Source organism: Onychostoma macrolepis, chromosome 01 (assembly GCF_012432095.1).
Source record: "Onychostoma macrolepis isolate SWU-2019 chromosome 01, ASM1243209v1, whole genome shotgun sequence".
Taxonomy (NCBI): Eukaryota; Metazoa; Chordata; class Actinopteri; order Cypriniformes; family Cyprinidae; genus Onychostoma; species Onychostoma macrolepis.
In genome coordinates, this window is record NC_081155.1 from 12,106,662 (window position 1) to 12,129,104 (window position 22,443).

General features: G+C 35.8%; 1 protein-coding gene across 1 annotated transcript in view; it reads right to left on the reverse strand.

Moving 5' to 3' along the window:
• The window catches only part of tbc1d9 (TBC1 domain family, member 9 (with GRAM domain)), a 33,761-nt gene extending 24,323 nt beyond the window's left edge, over positions 1-9,438 (reverse strand). Inside the window, exons 1-2 of the mRNA XM_058784904.1 lie at positions 8,818-9,438; positions 2,397-2,507 (exon numbers count right to left, since the gene is read on the reverse strand). Coding sequence (XP_058640887.1) covers positions 2,397-2,507; positions 8,818-8,938 — 232 coding nt within the window. The 5' untranslated portion in view covers positions 8,939-9,438. The remainder of the gene's footprint in view (positions 1-2,396; positions 2,508-8,817) is intronic.
• Between the last annotated feature and the right edge of the window lie 13,005 nt (positions 9,439-22,443).

Genomic DNA, 22,443 nt, shown 5'->3' on the forward strand with positions numbered 1-22,443 from the left:
AGCACGCATATACACACAGGTTCGAAGACTCGTTCTCGCCCCCTACAGTGCAATTCGGCTAGGTATACATCCGCGCTAAAATATCGAGGTGAAAGTCATCATAGCTTGCGTAGTATAGACTCAGCTCCCAACCCAACTTTGAGAATAGATTAACGGCGATATTTTTTTATCGCCCGATAAGAGTCTCACGTTAACGCAGCACGTTAACGCCGATAACGGCCCACCACTAATATATATATATATATATATATATATATATATATATATATATATATATATATATATACACACACACACACACACACACACAATTTTAATACTGAATATTTATTACATTATTTATTTATACATTCATTTTTATAATAGTAAACAAAATAATAATATTTATATTAAATAGTAAATTTATTATTAATATTATAATTTTATATTTATAATACAGGTATTTTAAAAATATTTTTATAGTTAGATATAAATGTAATATTAAACATTTATTACTTATATATTTATTTAGTTTTATTTATTTATTTTACGAGGATTACTAGCCTAGGATTACTTCTAGAAAATACATTTTCAATAAAAAAGTCCCTAGGTACAGTCATGCTACAGCCTTTCACAGAACATATGCACATCAGAGCAGGCATACGGGTTTCTCGCCTTAAATAAAAAGATTTACCAAATGGCTTGCAGCTAGCAAAGTAACAGCTTGTGAAATATGAACCAGCATTCGCAGTTGCCTGTAAACCATATTAGCTCCGAAACAGAGCACTCTCCGCTCCTCTGGGAAGCCAGCGCTCTCTTTTGGCTTCACACATAATGTTCTGGGCTGGGGCTGGACGTTCTTACCGTAAATACAGTGGGACGACCATACAAATCTTACTGATATAGTCATCTTGCATTCAACTTCATGTTGTGTCATCCATTAATAGCATGCTTTTTTCCATGTCTGACCATTTTCAGCTCTGTATTTTCACTCTCAAAATGTCTCCACATATTGCTTGAAAAATTTTTATTTTATTACTGAATGTGTATTTGTCTTTTTAAAGCAATGTTAATTTGAAATAAAATGTTTTAAAGTATTATTTATTTAGAATTATTAATTTGCAATAATATTTAAATCTGTAATTTTTTTATGATTAAAAGTAATTTTTTTTACCATATTAAAATAAAATAGTGAAATATGTAAGAGGCTCAATATCAAATTCATTTTTGTAGTGGTATTGAAATTAGCATCAAAAATCATGACATTTTTTTAGCATTGCTACTGACTACAAAAATGAAAATGATGGTATTTTGACAAAACTACTTGTTTCTTTAAGTGTAGGGGGCTTTTATAGCAATATTTACTTAACTGAAAAACTACTGAAGGCTACTTACCATTTTTTTAATGTATTATTTATTTAGAATTATTAATTTGCAGCAGTATGTGTAAATAACATACATAATATGTGCAAATAACGTAAATCACTCTTGCAGAAATATATCTACCACGTCAATAATTGTATAGTAGAAACTATACTGGTTTGATTTTATTTTATTTATTTATTTATTCATTCATTTTTGTCTTTTTAATACAATATTTACTTAACTGAAAAGATACTGAAGGCTACTTGCCATTGTTTTAATGTATTACTTATTTAGAATGATTAATTTGCAGTAACATTTCAACAAATGTATTTGTATTTAGATTTATAAGTTAAAATATAAACTAAAAATATAAAGTGAATTAAAAACATTAAGCTAAAATTAAAATATTTAATATTAAATGAAATTAAATTAAAAATAGAGATACAGTCCACTACTAAAAATAAAGTTGCAATAACAATATTTGTGAAACTGGTTCTGAGAATCTTTACTGAAAATGTTACAAATTTAGAAACATGTTACTGGTATTGCTCTAGCTACAAAAACTTTGGTATTGTGACAGCTGATTCCATGTTTCTTCACATGCAATAAGCGTAATGCAGACCTGCGCAAATTATATCTACCATGGTCAAAGTGCTATAACACAATCCATGGGTTTCAGTGTGCAGTGTTACTCTGAGCAGAGCCACTCTCCTCATAAGTGCTCTTAACTGCACATTAACCGCACTGCCCTGCATCAGAAGACTCTTCGTAGTCCTGCACAAATACCGATTCTTAACAAACACCATCTGTGCTAAAACATCGATTCCTGCACTGAAGTTTTCCACGTCTAAACTGAAGTTTAAAAGCGGAGACAGTGAGTGAACATCATGTTCAGCCGGGCAGCGTTTGAAAGAAAAGTGGAGATTGATTTCTGACTTCAGCTTGCACTTTAGAGGCACTAGAGCATGAGGTAATGCTCCGGCAGCAAGCGGCCGTCAGGGAGCAGAGTACTCCAGAACGGGAGGCGGCGGGGGTCCGAGGCAGTATGTTACCGTGGGCGATGGTCCAGTAAACCAGGGAATCGGGGGTCTGGTAGAGGATCCTGTACGGGGCCACACGGGCGCTCGAGTCCAGCACCACGTCAAGAGTACCAACCAGCAGACCTGTGAGAAAACAGACCACACACACTCAGAATGACCTGCATATCAGTAGCCTAAAGCTGACTAAACCAACAGTGCTTAGAAAACAAGTCCACACAGACTTAGGTTTTATTTCATGGAGATATTTCTTTTTGAAAAAATTTGTTTGATTTATTAAATGGTTTCAGTTTTTCATTTTAGTTTTAGTATCAGTTTAATATTCGGGAACATTTCCAGAGTTGTTTGTAAAATATTGTTTCCTAATGACCACATCATTAGACTCTCGTTGTGATCTTGTTATCCTTGTCTTGGGACTTGAAAACATGACAGCGTTATGAAATAGATGATTTAATATCATCCCTGATTTAAGCTTTAGCAACAAAAATGGTATTACAGTTGCTAAAGTTGATTTATTTCAGTGAATCAGTTCAAAATGAAGTGATTCATTTTAGTTTGGCGTCTTTTCAGTCTCTATTGCATCGCAGGAATAAATGACCTCTTAAAATATATTCAAAGAAGAGATTTCTTCCAAAACCATTTTAAAAATCTCACCAACACCAAACTTTTGAACAGCAGTGTGTGTATACTATATACATATCTTCAAAAAGCAGAAGCATACTGACATACAGCTTCGAAGGGTGTAGTTTAGCTCTAACTAGGTGTAGATAAGGTCAGTAGCAACAAAACAACAACCAAGCAAAAACACATCAGTCCTCAAAGGCTGCTGCTTGTAAACCCCCTGGGCGAACGCTGCTAGCGGCTTTGAAGAGTATACCTGAGGAGCGTTAGCACTGCCGCAGGGCGAGAATGTGCTAGCATCGCTATCAGAGCATCAGACACCTGCAAAACCTGCAGATCAGAGGAGCAGCACTCATTCTCACAAAACCTACAACACGGTTTCACAATCCAGTGCAGATCAGGCAGGTTCAGCCAGTTTGAACGTGCACAAGCAAAAATGCCAATGGGATTTGAAAGTATCTATTTTTTTTGGAATAACTGATCAATCATGCACAATAAGACCCGGAATGTGCATTAGCAAAGTAAACACCCACGTGGCCGTTTTTGACACCACAGATTTTGCCAAAGTTGAATGTGTGAATCAGGATCCTCCAAACAAATCTGGCTTCCTGTTTCTGCTGGAGCTCGTATGTTCACTAACACCCCCTCCTGAACACATGACTTTCCGTTCCTGCTTTCATATGCTCGGATGAGCCACGGTTTCCTTGGTTGCGAAACAAGAGAGCAGAGATTTGAGAGTACTGTAAGGATCACATGATCTATTCAGCGGCAGAGCCCTGTGTTGAGCGCTGTTTAAGAGCAACAACATTCAGTTCATTCTTTAATAAAACCTTTCCAGTATTTCGAGGTCCTTTGACAGGCAGAACCAGACAACTGCCTTCTTCTGTCAAATACTTGACATATTTCATGACATAGCATTTCATCAGCCTCTTTTTATACTGATGTATTTTCAGAAAAAAACTTAAATATTTGTAAAAAATATTTTATTATTTATACTTTTTAAAAAAAAATTATTATTGGTATATTTTAATATGATTGATAGAAATTATTTTACAGACACATTCAATTATATTAATTGCGTTTCCTCTGCAATAAATATTAAATATTCTATTCTTGGGTCATGAATATTAATTAAGCTGCATGACTGGACAGTCCCAAAAGGTTTCCAAGCAACGCCTGCCTCAATTGATATTCACACACTTTATGGCTCAAATTCCCACTGTTACACAGTAGCAAAGTCGTTTAACACTTTCTATTTTCTATTAGGGTTCATTCACACTAGATTGCCATCAAGAAAAATCACTTCACGCTCCACAACGAATACGAGCAAATGTATGTGAAATCATACTCTAGGGTTTTTGTTTTTAGCAAATAATGAATTAAAATAAAAAATAAAAAAGGTAATAATGAATGCAAAATGTCAAAATATACCATCTATAGCAAACAGCATTAGTGTTTGTTGTTATTGTTAAGCAATGTTTTTTGTTAATTGAAATAAAGCCAAAAATATTAATATTAGATGAAAAACTAGAAACTAACTAGCAAGTTAAAGTACTAAAATTTCTAAAACTAAAACTGAAATTACAATAAGTTAAAGGTAACTATAAATAAAAACTACTAAAAATGACATAAAAATTAGGCCTACATAAAATTACTCAAATTAAAATAAAACTGAGAATATAAAAAACATTTATTTTAAAAAACAAAAATTTAAAATACTAATATATACTATAATAGCATATAAATAATATTTAAATAACACTGGATGTTTATATTCTTTGTGTTGAAGTCAATCTGCAATGTTTAGATCCTCTTTTGGTCAAACTGCTCAGTTTGCACTGCACATTGCCTACTATTTTTAAATATTTGAAACAATAATTGTTTCAATAGTAGTATTCTACACTGATGTCACAAGACCTCTTTGTGAACATGTATAATTCAGCACGTGGCATCCTGTTGTTGTGTTTATAAAACATTAAAAAATAAGCATTTTTAATCCAATGCATTTTAACCATTTGCATATGGAAGGACCAGTCAGGTACACTGCATTATGGGAAACACTACATAGTGTGCACTACTGTACACTGCATATTTTGACCACTGTAGTAGGGAGTGCTACACTACATAGCCTTTTACAGATATTCTTGTGTTTCCCTGTTGGCAAATATGTGAATCCTAGGAACACAATTCAATCAGTCCTGTGATTCTTGTTAGGATGCTTGGATAAGGAGTTGTGGGTGGAAAATTTCATTGTTGTCTTTTCTCATTCTAAATATAGAACGTTCTGCTCTCAATTGAATTCATCTCCGCTCTGACAAAAACAGCCTTACCAGCACATGGACAAAATCAATATTCTCCTGAACAGCATCAACCTGATACAACTGTATTGAATGGCATAAAAACACAAATGAGCTGTTGACTTCACCCGTATTTAGTCTAAAAATCTCTACTTTTCATCTATTATCCTCAGGCCCAGTGGATAATATCAACCGATATTGATATCTTCTTCTTTTTTTTATAACCGATAGTTTGCATGTTTATGTGCCCGATAACCGATATGCAGAACCTGCATTTATTGTTTTACTTCTGTTTTATTTTCATCATGCACTCATTCAAGCCTGTTTTATTTTAAAATTATGTAAAGTTACATCTTGATTTGACATATTACTTGACTCTATTTCAAAGCGCCAAGCTTAAACTACAGATCAAGTGTTTATGTAACGCACCTCATTTGTGCATTAATGGCAGTTATGTTAAAGTTTAGAAATTAAAGCAAAGCAAGTTACTTTACATTTGAACAGGTTCATAATGGCGGTCTTGCATGCAATTCTTCATTTATCGGTGGATTCGATATGAGAAAACTGATATCTGTTTATGGAAAAATGCATAAATATCTGGGAAAATATTGGTAAAAACGATTATCGGTCAATCTGTTGCAACTGTTCTGGACATCTTAATGATAAAATTGGATTAACGTATGTTTATGTTGGTTTAAAAATGTACTACTTACAGTTTGATTGCTTAAAGGTTGCTCTTTCTTAGCTCAATGGAATTTTTTAAAGCATTTATCATTTAAGCATCAACTTTGTATCAAATGTTTGTCATAAAATGCCTCAAAAACAGACACAAATGAGTCGGCTGTAGAGTACAGATCTATACATATAGCTCAATAACTTTCCTGGAATAATCTGACGAAAAATGCTTGAGACCAATGGCAAATCTGAGCACAGTTTGAGACAATGTTGAAACACATGAGGGATTCCTTGAGTCTTTATCTCAGGAGAAAATGTACCCATATTTAGCCACAGAAAAGACATTTGGGCTACTGCATGCATGTAAACCCCCAGCGCTTTAGATAATTGACAAAAACACAACTGTACTGGACGTCTTAATTAACAAATTGGAATAAAGTTTGTTTATGTTGGTTTAAAAATGCACTACCTACAATCTGACTGCTCAAAAGCTGCTCTTTCATAGCTCACTACTATTTTTTTTAAAGCATTTATCATTAAGCATCAACTTTGTCTCAAATGTTTCTCATAAAATGCTTTAAAAATAGACACAAATGAGTCGAATTTTGAGTGTAGAGCTATAAAAAATAACACATGGATTATAGCTCAATAGATTTCTTGTAAGAATCTGATGAGAAATGCTTGAGTTCCTATGGAGAGCGTTGTTTGAGACAATGTTGAGATCTCTAGAGGAGAAAATTCTTGTAAGATTCAGGTAATAATACCGAGACAAATGTCTCTGTTCAAAAGCATTTGTTCTCAATGAGAATCAAGTGAGACATTAATGAGATCTTAGCGAGATCTCATGTGTGATTTTTTGTTCTCATGGGTAAATAAATGGAAAAATTGGACGAATCTACAGTATTTACACATGTAAAGAATCAAAAAAATAGGAAAATGTTTCAAAAACCATATAGGCTCATCATTATGCACAACTCCATCGTCTTTGTCTATTCCACTGTTCTTCTGTTAAAAATTCATGTCTGAATAAAAATTTGACAAGATATTTGGTCAGTTTTACGTATGTAAACACACACAATATATACACTATGTACTTCTGGCCGAACGTCGGCTACCCAAGACTCTGTGGGTCAGTCTGCTGGGCCGTGCCAGGCTCACCGACTCTCGCTGGCACACAGCTCGCACATTTATGTAACAATGACATCATCTCCCCTCGCTAGTGTACGCTTTGTGTCTGTCTTTTCTCACTGACAGACACAAAGAGGTAGACGCACAAATACCGGCAACGTTTCGGCTCTAACAACGTCGATCTCTGCTATTCACTCTGAGTTATATCCGTAAACACATTATTTTTCAAGAACTCTCTTCAAGGCTCCAGCACGGTATCTGTCAATCAGCGATAAAGAGGCGAACGCCACACATACAGCACCTGTCCAGCTATGAATACAGGTCAGCTCACCAGGTGAGGTCAGTAAAGCATATTTCACAACACCAAACCAGTTCAGCTTCCTGCCCTGAGGCATTGAGAATAAATTGAACCTTATTGAGCCTGTTTGGTCACTAAAATCACACTAGAAGGACTTTTATATCGGGCTATTGGATGCATATATCAGCCAGACCGATTAATCGGACAATATGTGACAATGGACCACAAGAGCAGTCATATTAAGTATCACGGGTATATTTGTAGCAATAGCCAACAATACATTGTATGGGTCAAAATTATCAATTTTTCCTTTATGCCAAAAATCATTAGGATATTAAGTAAAGATCATGTTCCATAAAGATATTTTGTAAATTTCCTACTGTAAATATATCAAAACTTCATTTTTGATTATTAATATGCATTGCTAAGAACTTCATTTGGACAACTTTAAGATTCCAGATTTTCAAATAGTTGTATCTCGGCCAAATATTGTCCGATCCTAACAAACCATACATCAAGGGAAAGCTTATTCATTCAGCTTATTTCATTATTATTTAAAATTGACCCTTATGACTGGTTTTGTGGTCCTGGGTCACATATTTGGCCATTTGCCTGTTATCAAAGCAATAGAGTAAATTTTTAGGTTTTGTAACCAAGTCTAACAACATGAAAATGAATGTTAATTTCAGCAACTTTCCCAGTCATCAGTTAACCTGATCTCTAGATATTAGTATCAGCCACTGAAAAAACCCCATCGGTCAACCGCGGCCATATTAAAAACATCCCACAGAAACAATAATGAACCATTTCTATGCTGCTTGAATGCATCTACAGCATCAGCAGTGATGGAAATAATATGATTATGAGGTTATATAAATCCATGTAGGTCTATATTATGCACAATCATACATACAATCATTAAATATATACAGAATACTTGATTCTGATTGGTCAGTCATGGTATTGTCCAGGGCAACTGAATGGAAACCAACTTTCTATCAATATCAAATCAGAATATTTATTGTCCATTCAAAATCTAATTTATTTTTATTTATTTTTTTAGAATTTTGAAAAAGGAACTTTCAAATAATCAAATAATGCTGGATAACATGAATCAGCAAGTTACCACAAACTTGGCCATGCAGACATTATAAACATGAAATATTAAAATTGCTGTTATTTTCAAATGATGCTGATAACATATTTGCTAAGAAATAATACATATTAAATTGTGAAAATGTCTACACAGGTAAGAGCGCACTCGCGCGCACAGGTGCGTCTCCGTGTACGCGGCGTGACCAATAACAGCGCGCGTCCACCTGAGTGTGCAGGCATGAATGAACACACACACACACCTGTGTGTTAATAAGCTGTCATCATAAACAACATGCGGTTGATTGAGTAAACACGGCTTTACCCGCGAGCCCTCCTCCGCCGTCTCCGTGGCCCTTTCTCTTCTGCAGGATGAAGTAGGGATTCGCTCTCTCTGTCATCCACAGCGCGCTGGCCAGCAACACCTCCTCAGGGTTCACCCACATCTTCTGCTCGGGTTCCTCACGAGGACATCAAACTAACCTCAGATGCGTGTGCGTGGTCCAGTATGTGGTCGCCGTCCTGAAGCTTATCCGAGCGTCACAGCGACTTAGGGAAGCGACGCGCTTCGAAAATCCGACGGCGGTATAATGCAAAATTATGAGCTGTCAGTAGAATATAACACTTACTGTACCGTGCAATTGGATAAATATTAAAATATGTTCATTTAAAAATGTGTACAGTCCTTCCGGAGCTCCTTGAGACGCGCGCGCACCTCACACTACACAAATAACAGCATTAAACACCTTTCTTATTAAAGGACGACAGCGGCTCCAGTGCCTGACACTGACTGGCTCATCTCGCGAAGAGCAGGACTGATGTAGTCCGGGGGCTAATAATGAACGGCGAGGATAGTTTCAGCGTTTAAACGAGCACGCAAAATAAACAATGCCTGACATTTCTACCGTGCTTCAGTGATGCTTCACTCACTAGCTCCACTGCAGCGCGCGTCATGGGCAGGCCATTGTGACGTCACGGCTGTGGGCGGGAAGCACGTTGATCATAAACAACAAAATGATTGACAATTCATTTTGACTAAAATAAAATTAAAAAAATATATATTTTGGGTGGTTTAGGATTACAAACTGGGTTTTATTAAGGTGTCACCATCAATAATGTTTAATAAATAAATAAATAATAATGAATACACACACACACACACATTTATATATACATATATATATACATATAGTCAACATTTGAAGTGGATCAAAACCTTTTATCAAAGTTGTCCTAAAACCTAAAACCAAAATGCGTTTTTGTCTTTGATTAACTTTTTAATCCACTTCAATTGTTGACTACTGTATGTATATATATATATATATATATATATATATGTACACACACATACACACACATATATATATATATATATATATATATATATACATAAATACATAAGCACACACACACACACACACATATGTAGATATGTGTGTGTATATATATATATATACAGTCATGGCCAAAAATATCAGCACCCTCGGGTCAGAAAACCTTAAAAAAATTGTCAAACAGCACCTACATCACCACATGTTGTTTGGGAGGGTTTCAAGAAAATTCTCCTCGCTCATCCAAAACAAACTCCAGCATATTCAGTTATCAGACACGACTGGAACTTCAAATGGGACTGGCTTCTATGGTCAGATGAAACTAAAAAATGCTTTAGCAGCAAACACTCAAGATGGGTTTGGTGAACACAGGGATAAAAAGTACCCCATGTGTACAATGAAATATACTGCTGTATTTTTGATGTTGTGGGCCTATATTTCTGCTGGAGGTCCTGGACATCTTGTTTAGACACATGGCATCATGGATTCTATCAAATACCAACAGATTAAAAATCAGTGACTGACTCTGTTAGAAATCTTATAATGGGCCATGTTTGGATCTTCCAACCGTACAATAATCCAAACACACAACTCAAAAACAACACAAAAATGGGTGACTGAGCACAAAACCAAGCTTCTGCTGGCCGTCCCAGTCCTCTGACCTGAACCCTGTAGAAAATGAGTGGTAAACTGAAGAGAAGAAGCAGCAACATGGAGCTGGGAATCTAAAGGGTCTGGAGTGATTCTGGATGAAGGAATGGTCTCTGATCTCTTGTCAGGTGTTCTCTAACCTCATCAGGCATTATAGGAGAAAATTTAGAGCTGTTAAACTTGCAAATGGAGGTTTCAAAAAGTATTGAATAAAAGGGTGCCGTTAATTGTGGCCAATGTGTATTAGAGAAAAACATTTATTTCATAATGATATTTCCCTCAATTTTAAATTCTTATTATCCAATGAAAGGTTAGATTTTTAAAAAGATCAAAAAGATTAACAATGCAGATTTATTTTCACAGCCTTCTTTAATCATATTTACCAAGGGTGCCAATATTTTTGACCATGACTGTATATATATATATATATGTATATGTGTTGAAAAATGCTTAATTCTTCATATAATGTAATGTGTGTGTGTATAGGCCTATGTACATACATATAATATTTTATTATAATACATATATCTACAAGTTATATGGTTATAATTTATAATAATAAGAAAAGTAATATGTATGTGTATATATAGTGTTATTGTATTGTTTATTTGTATCAAAAATTATTATTAAAATAGAAAAATAATTAATTATATTTTTATATATTTAAAATGTGTGTGTGTGTGTGTGTATATATATATATATATATATATATATATATATATATATATATATATATATATATATTTAATTATAATACCAATAAGATGTACAAGATTATGTATGGTTATATAATTTATAATCATAAGAAAATAAACACGTGTGTGTGTGTGTGTGTGTGTGTGTGTATATATATATATACATATATATATATATATATACATATATATATATATATATATATATATATACATATATATATATATATATATATATATATATATATATATATATATATATACGATGTACATGATATTTTTTAGGATTATATATATAATTCTATAATTTATAACAAGAAAATAACCTTTTATATCATGTTTGGCTAATTGGCTGATTTTCAAATAAATAATCATATCATGCTTGTCATTTGATTTTAAGTTTTACAACAAAAGGACACAATTTCTATTTTTGTAATTGCCATTTAATCAGGTTCATTGGGTTGAGGTGAAGCCCTTATGCATAAATAGGTCAAGTAAATAAAGCAGTAGCTGATGTTTGCACGAGGTGTTTCCCCATCAGTCGTCTGTGAAGGATCAGAAGCAGTGTGTTGTTGCGTGTGGCTAACCGCTGTGTCAGTAAGTTTAACACCCCTGCTCGGCATCACAGGTGGGACAGGTTGACGTTCAAAAGGACGAAGCAAAACAGCCGCATAAACACCCACAGCGACAGCTGCACAGCAGGAAAACAGAGGTGCGAGCGGCCGTCAGGCATCCATTACTGCACTGCTGCTCTGGTGGTTTGTCAGCCGCTGCTGGATGAGAGGCAGGAGATCGAGCTCCTTCCTAAACCAGACCACAGCCAGAAAACAAACAAGATTGTGTTGGCGGCGTTGAGAGGGTGCAGAGGAAACTCAACTGGAAAGTGCTGTGAACTTGGAATAAGTGATCATGTACAGTCAGACAGTCACACGGCGCTCTGTTGTCATGCTTAGATTAGCTTAAAAGAGTCTGGTACAACTTAGCCAATCAGAATTTAGTATTCCAGAGAGCCGTGTAATAAATTATACAGAACAAAAGCAGGATGTTAAGTGCTCACGTCAACTTGGACAGTTTTATAATTCCAATAAACCATACAAATATTTCTTACAAAATACCCTTCAATAGTAAAGTCTGTGGAGATTCTGTCAGCTCTGAATGACTCATGTGTGTTGCATTTCTCACTCATTTTCTCAGTTCATGAAGAAAATGTGGGACTTTTCTGTGTTACATGTGGAACTAACTTACTTTTCAGAGACAAACAGATCAAAAAATCCTAAATGACGCATTGCAAGCATTACATCAAAATAACGTCAGAAACAGAACAGAACAAGAAAGGTTTTATTTGGATGTCATGCTGACTTAAGCCTACAGTAAATTAACCTAGGCCTATCATACATGAATCTCTAAGGCCTGTAATCTAAGAATAACTTTTAGAAATATTTCAAGATGAACACTTACTGAACTGAAGTAACGTTGGTTTACTTGATCATCCTTATTAGTCCATGGGCCAAGCCAGAATTTGGTACCACCTAAGGTGGCAAAATCTCTTTGGTACCAGTTTGTTTGTAGAGTCCATATAAGTACTTTGAAACATGGTAACCATTTCAAATGAGTAGCTTTACTAATCTTTTGGGACAATCATTATTTTAGCCATTATCGTCCTACAGTATCTGCACAGCAGGTTTGTATGAAGTCTATTGTAAGAGGTAGCCATACATCCTATATGTTGTTTTTTCAGGACAGTCAGGGCTATCCAGATCTGACATAATTTGACATGATATTTGTTGTATACATTTTATATTAGCCTTCACATTAAATAAAACAATTTTTTGCATCTATTAAATTGTTATATTTGTATATCTATCTCAAAAGATATTGATGTTAGGGGGGATATCTTTTCAGATAAGGATAGACAAGACTGTCTGTAATCTGGTGATATCAGAACCATAATGGTGGGACAATCCATGACCTAGCAATTTGAAAAAATATGTATGAACTGTATATGAAATAGTATATTATGCAACAACAACGCCTGGTGCTAGTTTCAAAACCAGATTACTCCACCATACTTTGTTGTAATGATAAGCCACTAGCATCATCTGAAAAGGTAAGTCCTGCTGTTTATTTTGATATGTGTTACCCTTGGAGGCCACAAGCACTTTGCAACTTATTCAGCTGTGACTCAGCTGTGTGAAAATGAGTAAAGAAATGACCAATGATTGCAACTTTGTTTAATTTGATGCATTTTCAAATTAAGATTACTCCGACCATCTTTGTTCTATAAGCAAGGTACTGGTGTCACTGTGAAGCAGAAGGTCCACACTTTCATTTGATACCTGCTTTATACGATAACAACTTCGTGAATAATTAAAAAAAGATTGAGTGTGTGGAGATGCAGAGATGGAAGTAGTGCAAGACGGCTGAAATTTCATGTGATTTCGAAATTTACTAACAGATAACATAATTGGAAACGGCTAGTCCTGATGCTATTTTTAACACCTCATATTTAAATGTTCCTTGTTCTTGATATAACGGTATTTCTGTTATTTTCAATGTACATCACAGAATAGAGAAGTATGGCAGAACAAAGTGCAAGTGTTACAGTCAGAGTGTTTAATACACTGTTCGGATGATGACTCTAACCTTGTGGCACCTATGAATATACAGGTGCATCTCAATAAATTATAATGTCGTGGAAAAGTTCATTTATTTCAGTAATTCAACTCAAATTGTGAAACTCGTGTATTAAATAAATTCAATGCACACAGACTGAAGTAGTTTAAGTCTTTGGTTCTTTTAATTGTGATGATTTTGGCTCACATTTAACAAAATTCAACAAATCTCAACAAATTAGAATACTTCATAAGACCAATAAAAAAAATTTTTTTTTGTGAATTGTTGGCCTTCTGGAAAGTATGTTCATTTACTGTATGTGTACTCAATACTTGGTAGGGGCTCCTTTTACTTTAATTACTGCCTCAATTCGGCGTGGCATGGAGGTGATCAGTTTGTGGCACTGCTGAGGTGGTATGGACGCCCAGGTTTCTTTGATAGCGGCCTTCAGCTCATCTGCATTGTTGGATCTGGTGTCTCTCATCTTCCTCTTGACAATACCTCATAGATTCTCTATAGGGTTCAGGTCAGGCGAGTTTGCTGGCCAGTCAAGCACAGTAACACTATGGTCATTGAACCAGCTTTTGGTACCTTTGGCAGTGTGGGCAGGTGCCAAGTCCTGCTGGAAAATGAAATCAGCATCTCCATAAAGCTTGTCAGCGGAAGGAAGCATGAAGTGCTCTAAAATGTCCTGGTAGATGGCTGCGTTGACTGTGGACTTCAGAAAACACAGTGGACCAACACCAGCAGATGACATGGCAGCCCAAATCATCACAGACTGGAAACGTCACACTGGACTTCAAGAAACATGGATTCTGTGCCTCTCCACCCTTCCTCCAGACTCTGGGACCTTGATTTTCAAATGAAATGCAAAATTTACTTTCATCTGAAAAGAGGACTTTGGACCACTGAGCAACAGTCCAGTTCTTTTTCTCCACAGCCCAGTTAAGATGCTTCTGACAATGTCTCTGGTTCAGAAGTGGCTTGGTAGCCCTTTTCCTGAAGACGTCTGAGCGTGGTGACTCTTGATGCACTGATCCAGCTTCAGTTCTCTCCTTGTGAAGCTCTCCCAAGTGTTTGAATCGGCTTTGCTTGACTGTATTCTCAAGCTTGTAGTCATCCCTGTTGCTTGTGCACCTTTTCCTACCCAAATTCTTCCTTCCAGTCAACTTTGCATTTAATATGCTTTGATACAGCACTCTGTAAACAGCCACGCCTTTCAGTAACGACCTTCTGTGACTTACCCTCTTTGTGGAGGGCGTCAATGTTCGTCTTCTGGATCATTGCCAAGTCAGCAGTCTTCCCCATTATTGTGGTTTCAAAGAACAAGAGATACCTGGAATTTATACTGTAGGGATGGTCATTTATTCAAACTCAAATGTAAATATTCTAATATTTTGAGATACTTTTTTTTTTTTACTTTAATGAGCTGTAAGCTCTAATCATCAAAATAAAAAAAAAATAAAAAAAACTTTTGAAATGTTTTACTTTACATGCAATGAATCTAAAATATATGAAAGTTTCACTTTTTGAAATAACTTACAAGAAAAAAATGAACTTTTTCACAACATTCTAATTTATTGAGATGCACCTGCAGATTCATGGAGCATACTACTCAGAGCAGCTAAAATAAGAGGCTACAGCCCCATCCTTGATCTTGCTAAAGACCTACCTGAAGGTAGCATACCATCAGTATTGTATCACAGGAAATGTCGTAGCATTTTCACTATGAAGAAACTGCACTCCTACATCTCTAGTGGAGTTTCTTCAGATACTCCTAACAGGTTAATTCATTTACAATGCAGGAGAGTGCAGAAATGTGCAAGCTACAAACCTGCAGCAATCAGAGGGAGGAGGTGGAGGAGGATACTGATGTCATGAAACTAGTTGAATATGATGATGATGACGATGATGATGAATAAACAGAACAGTTTGCAATGACCAAATAAGCTCATGAACAAGGTAGAATTATGTTGCTTTTCTTTGTATGACATGCTCTGTTCAAATAAAGTTAAACAAGATATTTTCATTATCTGGCTCAACGGTTAGTGTCATTGAAGGCTGATTTCTGTGACAAAGCTACCACTAACAAAAGGTTATCATGTTGTAATATCATCTAGAGATATGGACTTAAAAAAATAAATCAAACTAGAATTTGCCACCTTGGGTGGTACCAATTAGTGAAAAATGTGGCCTGGGCCCATGGACTATATAGAAATATCTTAGAAAAATCATAATTGAGGAACATTTATTTGTTATCATCATTGAAGTGAATCAGATTTTGCCCCCCACATTAAAAACTACACACCTTTTGATCATAAAGCTAAACATTTAAGTCACCTTACAAAGACATTATTGGGAGATATAGAGTGAAAACTGATATTTATATGTATTTGATGTAAGTAGTCTGCTTTAGGTCTACTTAGGTCTCACTGATTTGCTTTTTCAGACTATTATAGGCATTACCGGGTTATGCGCGAGCTTGTCGAGTGAATATACTTTTCTCACAGACATCACTGCAACGTTTGTAGTTCGGTCGGATATGTCAAAAACAAGTAAGCAAAACAATGCACAAGTTACTTAACGGTAGGGAGGGAGGGAGAGAGAGAGAGATAGAGCGCGCGCGCACTTCTGTGACCTTTATTGATGTTCGTTCACATAGCATGCATCACTTGGATTAAAACTGAATCGTAAATATAAGACAATTTATAGGGGCACTCACTATAAAATAAATAATTTATTTTCAACCTTAAGCATACACGACTTTCTGACGAAAGTGAAACTAGCAGCCTGTGTGAAATGCGCTAGGCTGTACTGTCCCTCTCATTCTGCACCAGTACAAACACGTGCGCGCGTTGTGCATGTTTTGCTTGCTTCATGAGTGTTTCTGCATTAGAAAGAAAAGGAAAGAAAAACGCGACTTCTATTTCTGAAAATATTAAGAGATTTATAACGAGTGGTTCCCTTCATTATTACAGCAAAACGCGTGATTTTAGCAGCTCTAATGCAATTGAATTAAAGATGATGTACCATAGAGCAAAAAAAAAAAAAAAAAACAGTGAAAGTAACAAAAACTTGCAAAATACATTTTACTGTGCATAATTAAGTGTGAAAATAACCGAAGGATATACAGTCAAACCAAAAATTATTCAGAGACCAAACCAACCAACATTATACATACTCTTTTGGTTTCTGCACCCAATATTTAAAAAATTTACAAATGCAATGAAAATATTGGTATCGGGCGAATACTGGAAAAAGTGGTATCGGTGCATCCCTATTCTCAAGGTCAAGCGGTGTGAAAATCCTTGATTGAAGCCTGTACATCAGGTTAGGGGGTGTTTTGAGGGTTTTCTTTATGACTAATGACTTTCCCCTGCTAATGTCTGCTCTGTACTTTTTCTATTTTTGTTCGTATGACTCATCTATACGAATATATGACTCATAAATATCCTCAATCTGACTTTTAAAACCAGAGTGTTCCTGTTTTTGCACCTAGTTAATATTAAAGGACACACGTCTAACGCAACAGTAACCGTGTTGTCTCGGTGGATGTTTCACTACTGGAGAAGCTCATGCAGATGCAGAAGTTTGCCAGCACACACTTCACATTATCAGCTGAAACCAGCTGAGGCGTAAATGTTCTGCTACATAGCCATTCCCCCAAATGGCTTAATTATCATAGAAAACAACAAGGTAAGCAGTGTCACTCGTTCTGCATCATTTGAGACGATCACATCCTGAGAAAATGCTCATGTAGAATGGAAGCGGGTATGTGAAACTGAGAGCCATCGCAGACAATAAGGTGTCTGGACTTCATTAACATACAGAACAACAGGAACAACTGCTTTTATTGGGGGCAGTAAACTGAAACAGGATGAAGGCTTGAGTTTAGGATGTTCGGCTGCTACTTTGTTACTGCTATACTGCAATAAACTTCCTCATTGAGATGTCTTCATCCTTTTTTTCTTACAGTATAATATATTTTAACATGGGAGGGACATGTACATATCGGTGTTATTTTAGTATTATTGATCATCTGTTTTTGTATGTATAGCTTTTATTTATATATTTCAATTTTATATTTTCAGTTTTAATTTATGTAGTTTTAATGTAGTTTAGTATATATTAATATTATTTAATTAGCTTTTATTTATATATTTTATTTTTTAAATTCCGTTTTTCATTTTAGTTTATGTAGTTTTATTTTAGTAGGCACTCTATATCTTATATATATAGAAATATATTGCTTTCAGTTTTCATTTAATTTAATTTTTATATAGTTTAGGTTTTACATGCTTTGGCATTTAAAAAAAAGTAGCCTTTCTTTCTTTCTTTCTTTTGAATTTCAGCTTTAGTTATAATAACTTTAACACTTCGGTTATATGCCATGGCAATTTTTGTTTTTGTTTTTTTTTTGTTTTGGTTTACAACAGCATATAACACTAAATGAAGTGGGAGACAGTTCTGCATATTGTGCTTCCACTAGAGGGCAGTGTGTCTTTATACAATATAATAATGTCTTTATATAATAATCGAATATATATATTCTGAAGAGCAGCCATAACAGATGCAGACAGTGAAGCACACATTCATTCTAAGGAGTCGGTTCATCCTAAAAAACCCTTTTTTCCCGAATTATTTTAGTGAACCTGTTATATAACCCTGTAGCCTATATATGTTTTTGTTCACTCGGTTGTTGAAGTATTATACAATTTACTGTACTGTATATTTACCTTTTTACCATCCAGAGTATTTACCTTTTCGAGTTTGATGTTTGCTTTTCATTCACTCAAAACCCCGCGTTGAATTTGTGACATAAAAAACACAGCCCTGATTCAATAATACATTATTGAATCGTTATAATATTGTATAATAGTTTTATAGTTATAGCTATACATTTTATAAAGCATATCGTTGCCCAACTCCAGCGTAGTCATCTCTTTTCGTTTGTAGCTTGTAGCCTATAGCTAACGTTTTTTATTTTTCCGATTGATTATCTTGTAGCTTGGCAAACTACAGTTTCAAAGTACTTCTTCAACACTCTTTATATACATTTATTAGATTTTAAGTGATGCAATGTGTTAAAAGACATTTTTCTGAAAGGGGATGTGTGTTGCCATAAAAAGGGTCGTGTTAGGACAAAGGACTGGATGTGACAAAATATCTTCAAGTTCCACTAAGGACAGAAACTCATGTTTAAAACAACTCGAGGGAAACTGACAACTCAATTTTAATTTTTTAGGTTGACTTTCCTTTTAATGCCGGTAGATCAGGGCAATAAAATCAACCATGTCAAAACTGCACCATGAGTCTTCCAGTAAACAGTAACGAAGAGGATTGCAGCCAGCAAGACAACGTTGGATATCCTGATAGCAGAGAACCGGCAGGGACACGTTGAGACGAGTTATTGACATCCAACACAAAATGACAAAAAGTACATGATCCAGAATTGGCAGGACATCTAGATTTTTAGCTGCCAACTGACTTTAATTAAATAGGGGAAATCTGGCGCAATGCAGGGAACATCCATAACCATCGAATAACCAAGCAAAAGTGTAAGCAGGGTGGCTGTAGGTCTATAATAAGGAACAGGTCGGAAATCCAGGCCATGCTTTTGGGTTAGAACGGCCTGTGCAAAGCCCAGATCCAACAAATGGAAAGGCTACTCATAGATGAACCTATAAAGCAGAGGTTGTGTTTGAAAATGAAGAAATCTCCAACATGAATAGCCAAACACATCATACAGACGTTTGATACCGATGCCCTCTGAGATTAGGAAACGCTCCGGTATCCACCCAAACAGTCACGCCACGTCTAAAAACTGTATTGTATCTGTTTCCCTGAAGGAGGGTGAGGCACATCCTGAATGACATTAAATTTGATGTCAAAGCCAAAGTAAATACAACACTTAGAAGATTTTCTGTAGCAAACATGAGGGACATTTATGTATCCAAACTTTCTGCCAACATGGTATTCAGTTTTAGTGCCAGGTTAATGTTAGGACAGTTTTTTAGGACAAATATTTGAAGTTGCAACTAAAATAAGGTGACCTGTCGCATGAAGCCGGTTTGGGTTTTTATCCAGGTACGTTTGAGTTTTGAGGCTCAAAAAGGTGGGTTGGTTTTGAGCAGGTTTTGCATGTTTTTTTTTAATGTTGTGGGTTACAAATAATAATGATTTAACAACAACAATAATAATATTGATATACAATTCTCCAAAAAGCACACTATGACGAGTAGTAAACAGTAACCACTGCAAATAGCGAACAAATCAAAACAATAATATAATATTACAAAAATAACAACCTATATAAATCTGCACTATGAATTAAATATTTAAAAATTTAAATATACATTTTATATTTAAACATAAAAATTATATTTGTAAATATTATAAATATAATTCAATATTTTTAATACAGTGGGGCAAAAAAGTATTTAGTCAGCCACCAATTGTGCAAGTTCTCCCACTTAAAAAGATGAGAGAGGCCTGTAATTTTCAGCATAGGTATACCTCAACTATGAGAGACAAAATGAGAGAAAAAACCCCAGAAAATCACATTGTAGGATTTTTAAAGAATTAATTGGTAAATTCCAATGTAAAATAAGTATTTGGTCACCTACAAACAAGCAAGATTTCTGGCTCTCACAGACCTGTAACTTCTTCTTTAAGAGGCTCCTCTGTCCTCCACTCGTTACCTGTATTAATGGCATCTGTTTGAACTCGATATCAGTATAAAAGACACCTGTCCACAACCTCCAACAGTCCAACTCCAAACTCCACCATGGCCAAGACCAAAGAGCTGTCAAAGGACACCAGAAACAAAATTGTAGACCTGCACCAGGCTGGGAAGACTGAATCTGCAATAGGTAAGCAGCTTGGTGTGAAGAAATCAACTGTGGGAGAAATTATTAGAAAATGGAAGACATACAAGACCACTGATAATCTCCCTCGATCTGGGGCTCCACGCAAGATCTCACCCGTGGGGTCAAAATGATCACAAGAACTGTGAGCAAAATCCCAGAACCACACGGGGGACCTAGTGAATGACCTGCAGAGAGCTGGGACCAAAGTAACAAAGGCTACCATCAGTAACACACTGCGCCGCCAGGGACTCAAATCCTGCAGTGCCAGACGTGTCCCCTGCTTAAGCCAGTACATGTCCGCCCGTCTGAAGTTTGCTAGAGAGCATTTGGATGATCCAGAAGAGGATTGGGAGAATGTCATATGGTCAGATGAAACCAAAATAGAACTTTTGGTAAAAACTCAACTTGTCGTGTTTGGAGGAGAAAGAATGCTGAGTTGCATCCAAAGAACACCATACCTACTGTGAAGCATGGGGGTGGAAACATCATGCTTTGGGGCTGTTTTTCTGCAAAGGGACCAGGACGACTGATCCGTGTAAACGAAAGAATGAATGGGGCCATGTATCGTGAGATTTTGAGTGAAAACCTCCTTCCATCAGCAAGGGCATTGAAGATGAAACGTGGCTGGGTCTTTCAGCATGACAATGATCCCAAACACACCGCCCGGCAACGAAGGAGTGGCTTCGAAGAAGCATTTCAAGGTCCTGGAGTGGCCTAGCCAGTCTCCAGATCTCAACCCCATCGAAAATCTTGAAAGTCTGTGTTGCCCAGCGACAGCCCCAAAACATTACTGCTCTAGAGGAGATCTGCATGGAGGAATGGACCAAAATACCAGCAACAGTGTGTGAAAACCTTGTGAAGACTTACAGAAAACGTTTGACCTCTGTCATTGCCAACAAAGGGTATATAACAAAGTATTGAGATGAAATTTTGTTATTGACCAAATACTTATTTTCCACCATAATTTGCAAATAAATTCTTTAAAAATGGATTTTTTTTTCTCATTTTGTCTCTCATAGTTGAGGTATACCTATGCTGAAAATTACAGGCCTCTCTCATCTTTTTAAGTGGGAGAACTTGCACAATTGGTGGCTGACTAAATACTTTTTTGCCCCACTGTAAATGACATTTTTAAACAATTATTTTGAACAATTTCTTATTGTATTTAATTTTCACACATTTTGTATATACTGTAATTACAACTTCAGATGTTATTTTATGTTTGTGCTTTTGGAAATGAGTCGTTAAGCTTATTTGGCTTTTTAGGCTCATTTTGAGCAGAAAATGCATTCTGCAAACATGCATTAACAAGTGTAATTGTTGAGGTGGATTTGTGCTTTACTGTCAAAAGTAAGACAGACAGCATTCATCCCCAGGTCTCTTTTATTATCTTCACCTCTCATCCGTTGTTATGATGGAAACATCTTCGATAGCGGTTGTTCTGTTGACACAGCTTTGTCGTTGTGTTTAATGTTTTCCCGCAGCAGATGCCAGCTGGCTGACACAAATGAAGATCCATACGGCGTGTTTAAGAGTCCAGTCTGTCATCTTTATGTTAACTGTTGCTTGGAAGCAGCAGTGTTTTCTGTGCTGATGAAAAGCATTAGAGGAAGACAAATGACAGTTATGCAACCGTTCAGTCATTAAAGGTGAGGCACGTGCCTTAAAATAAAACGACAAGATTAACTAGATTTACACAGGTGTTTCTTCTCCGTGTTCTTGGCTGAAAAACATGCATATAAAATAATTTTACAGAAGCCATATTCTGCTTCTTTAAAAAAAATATACATTT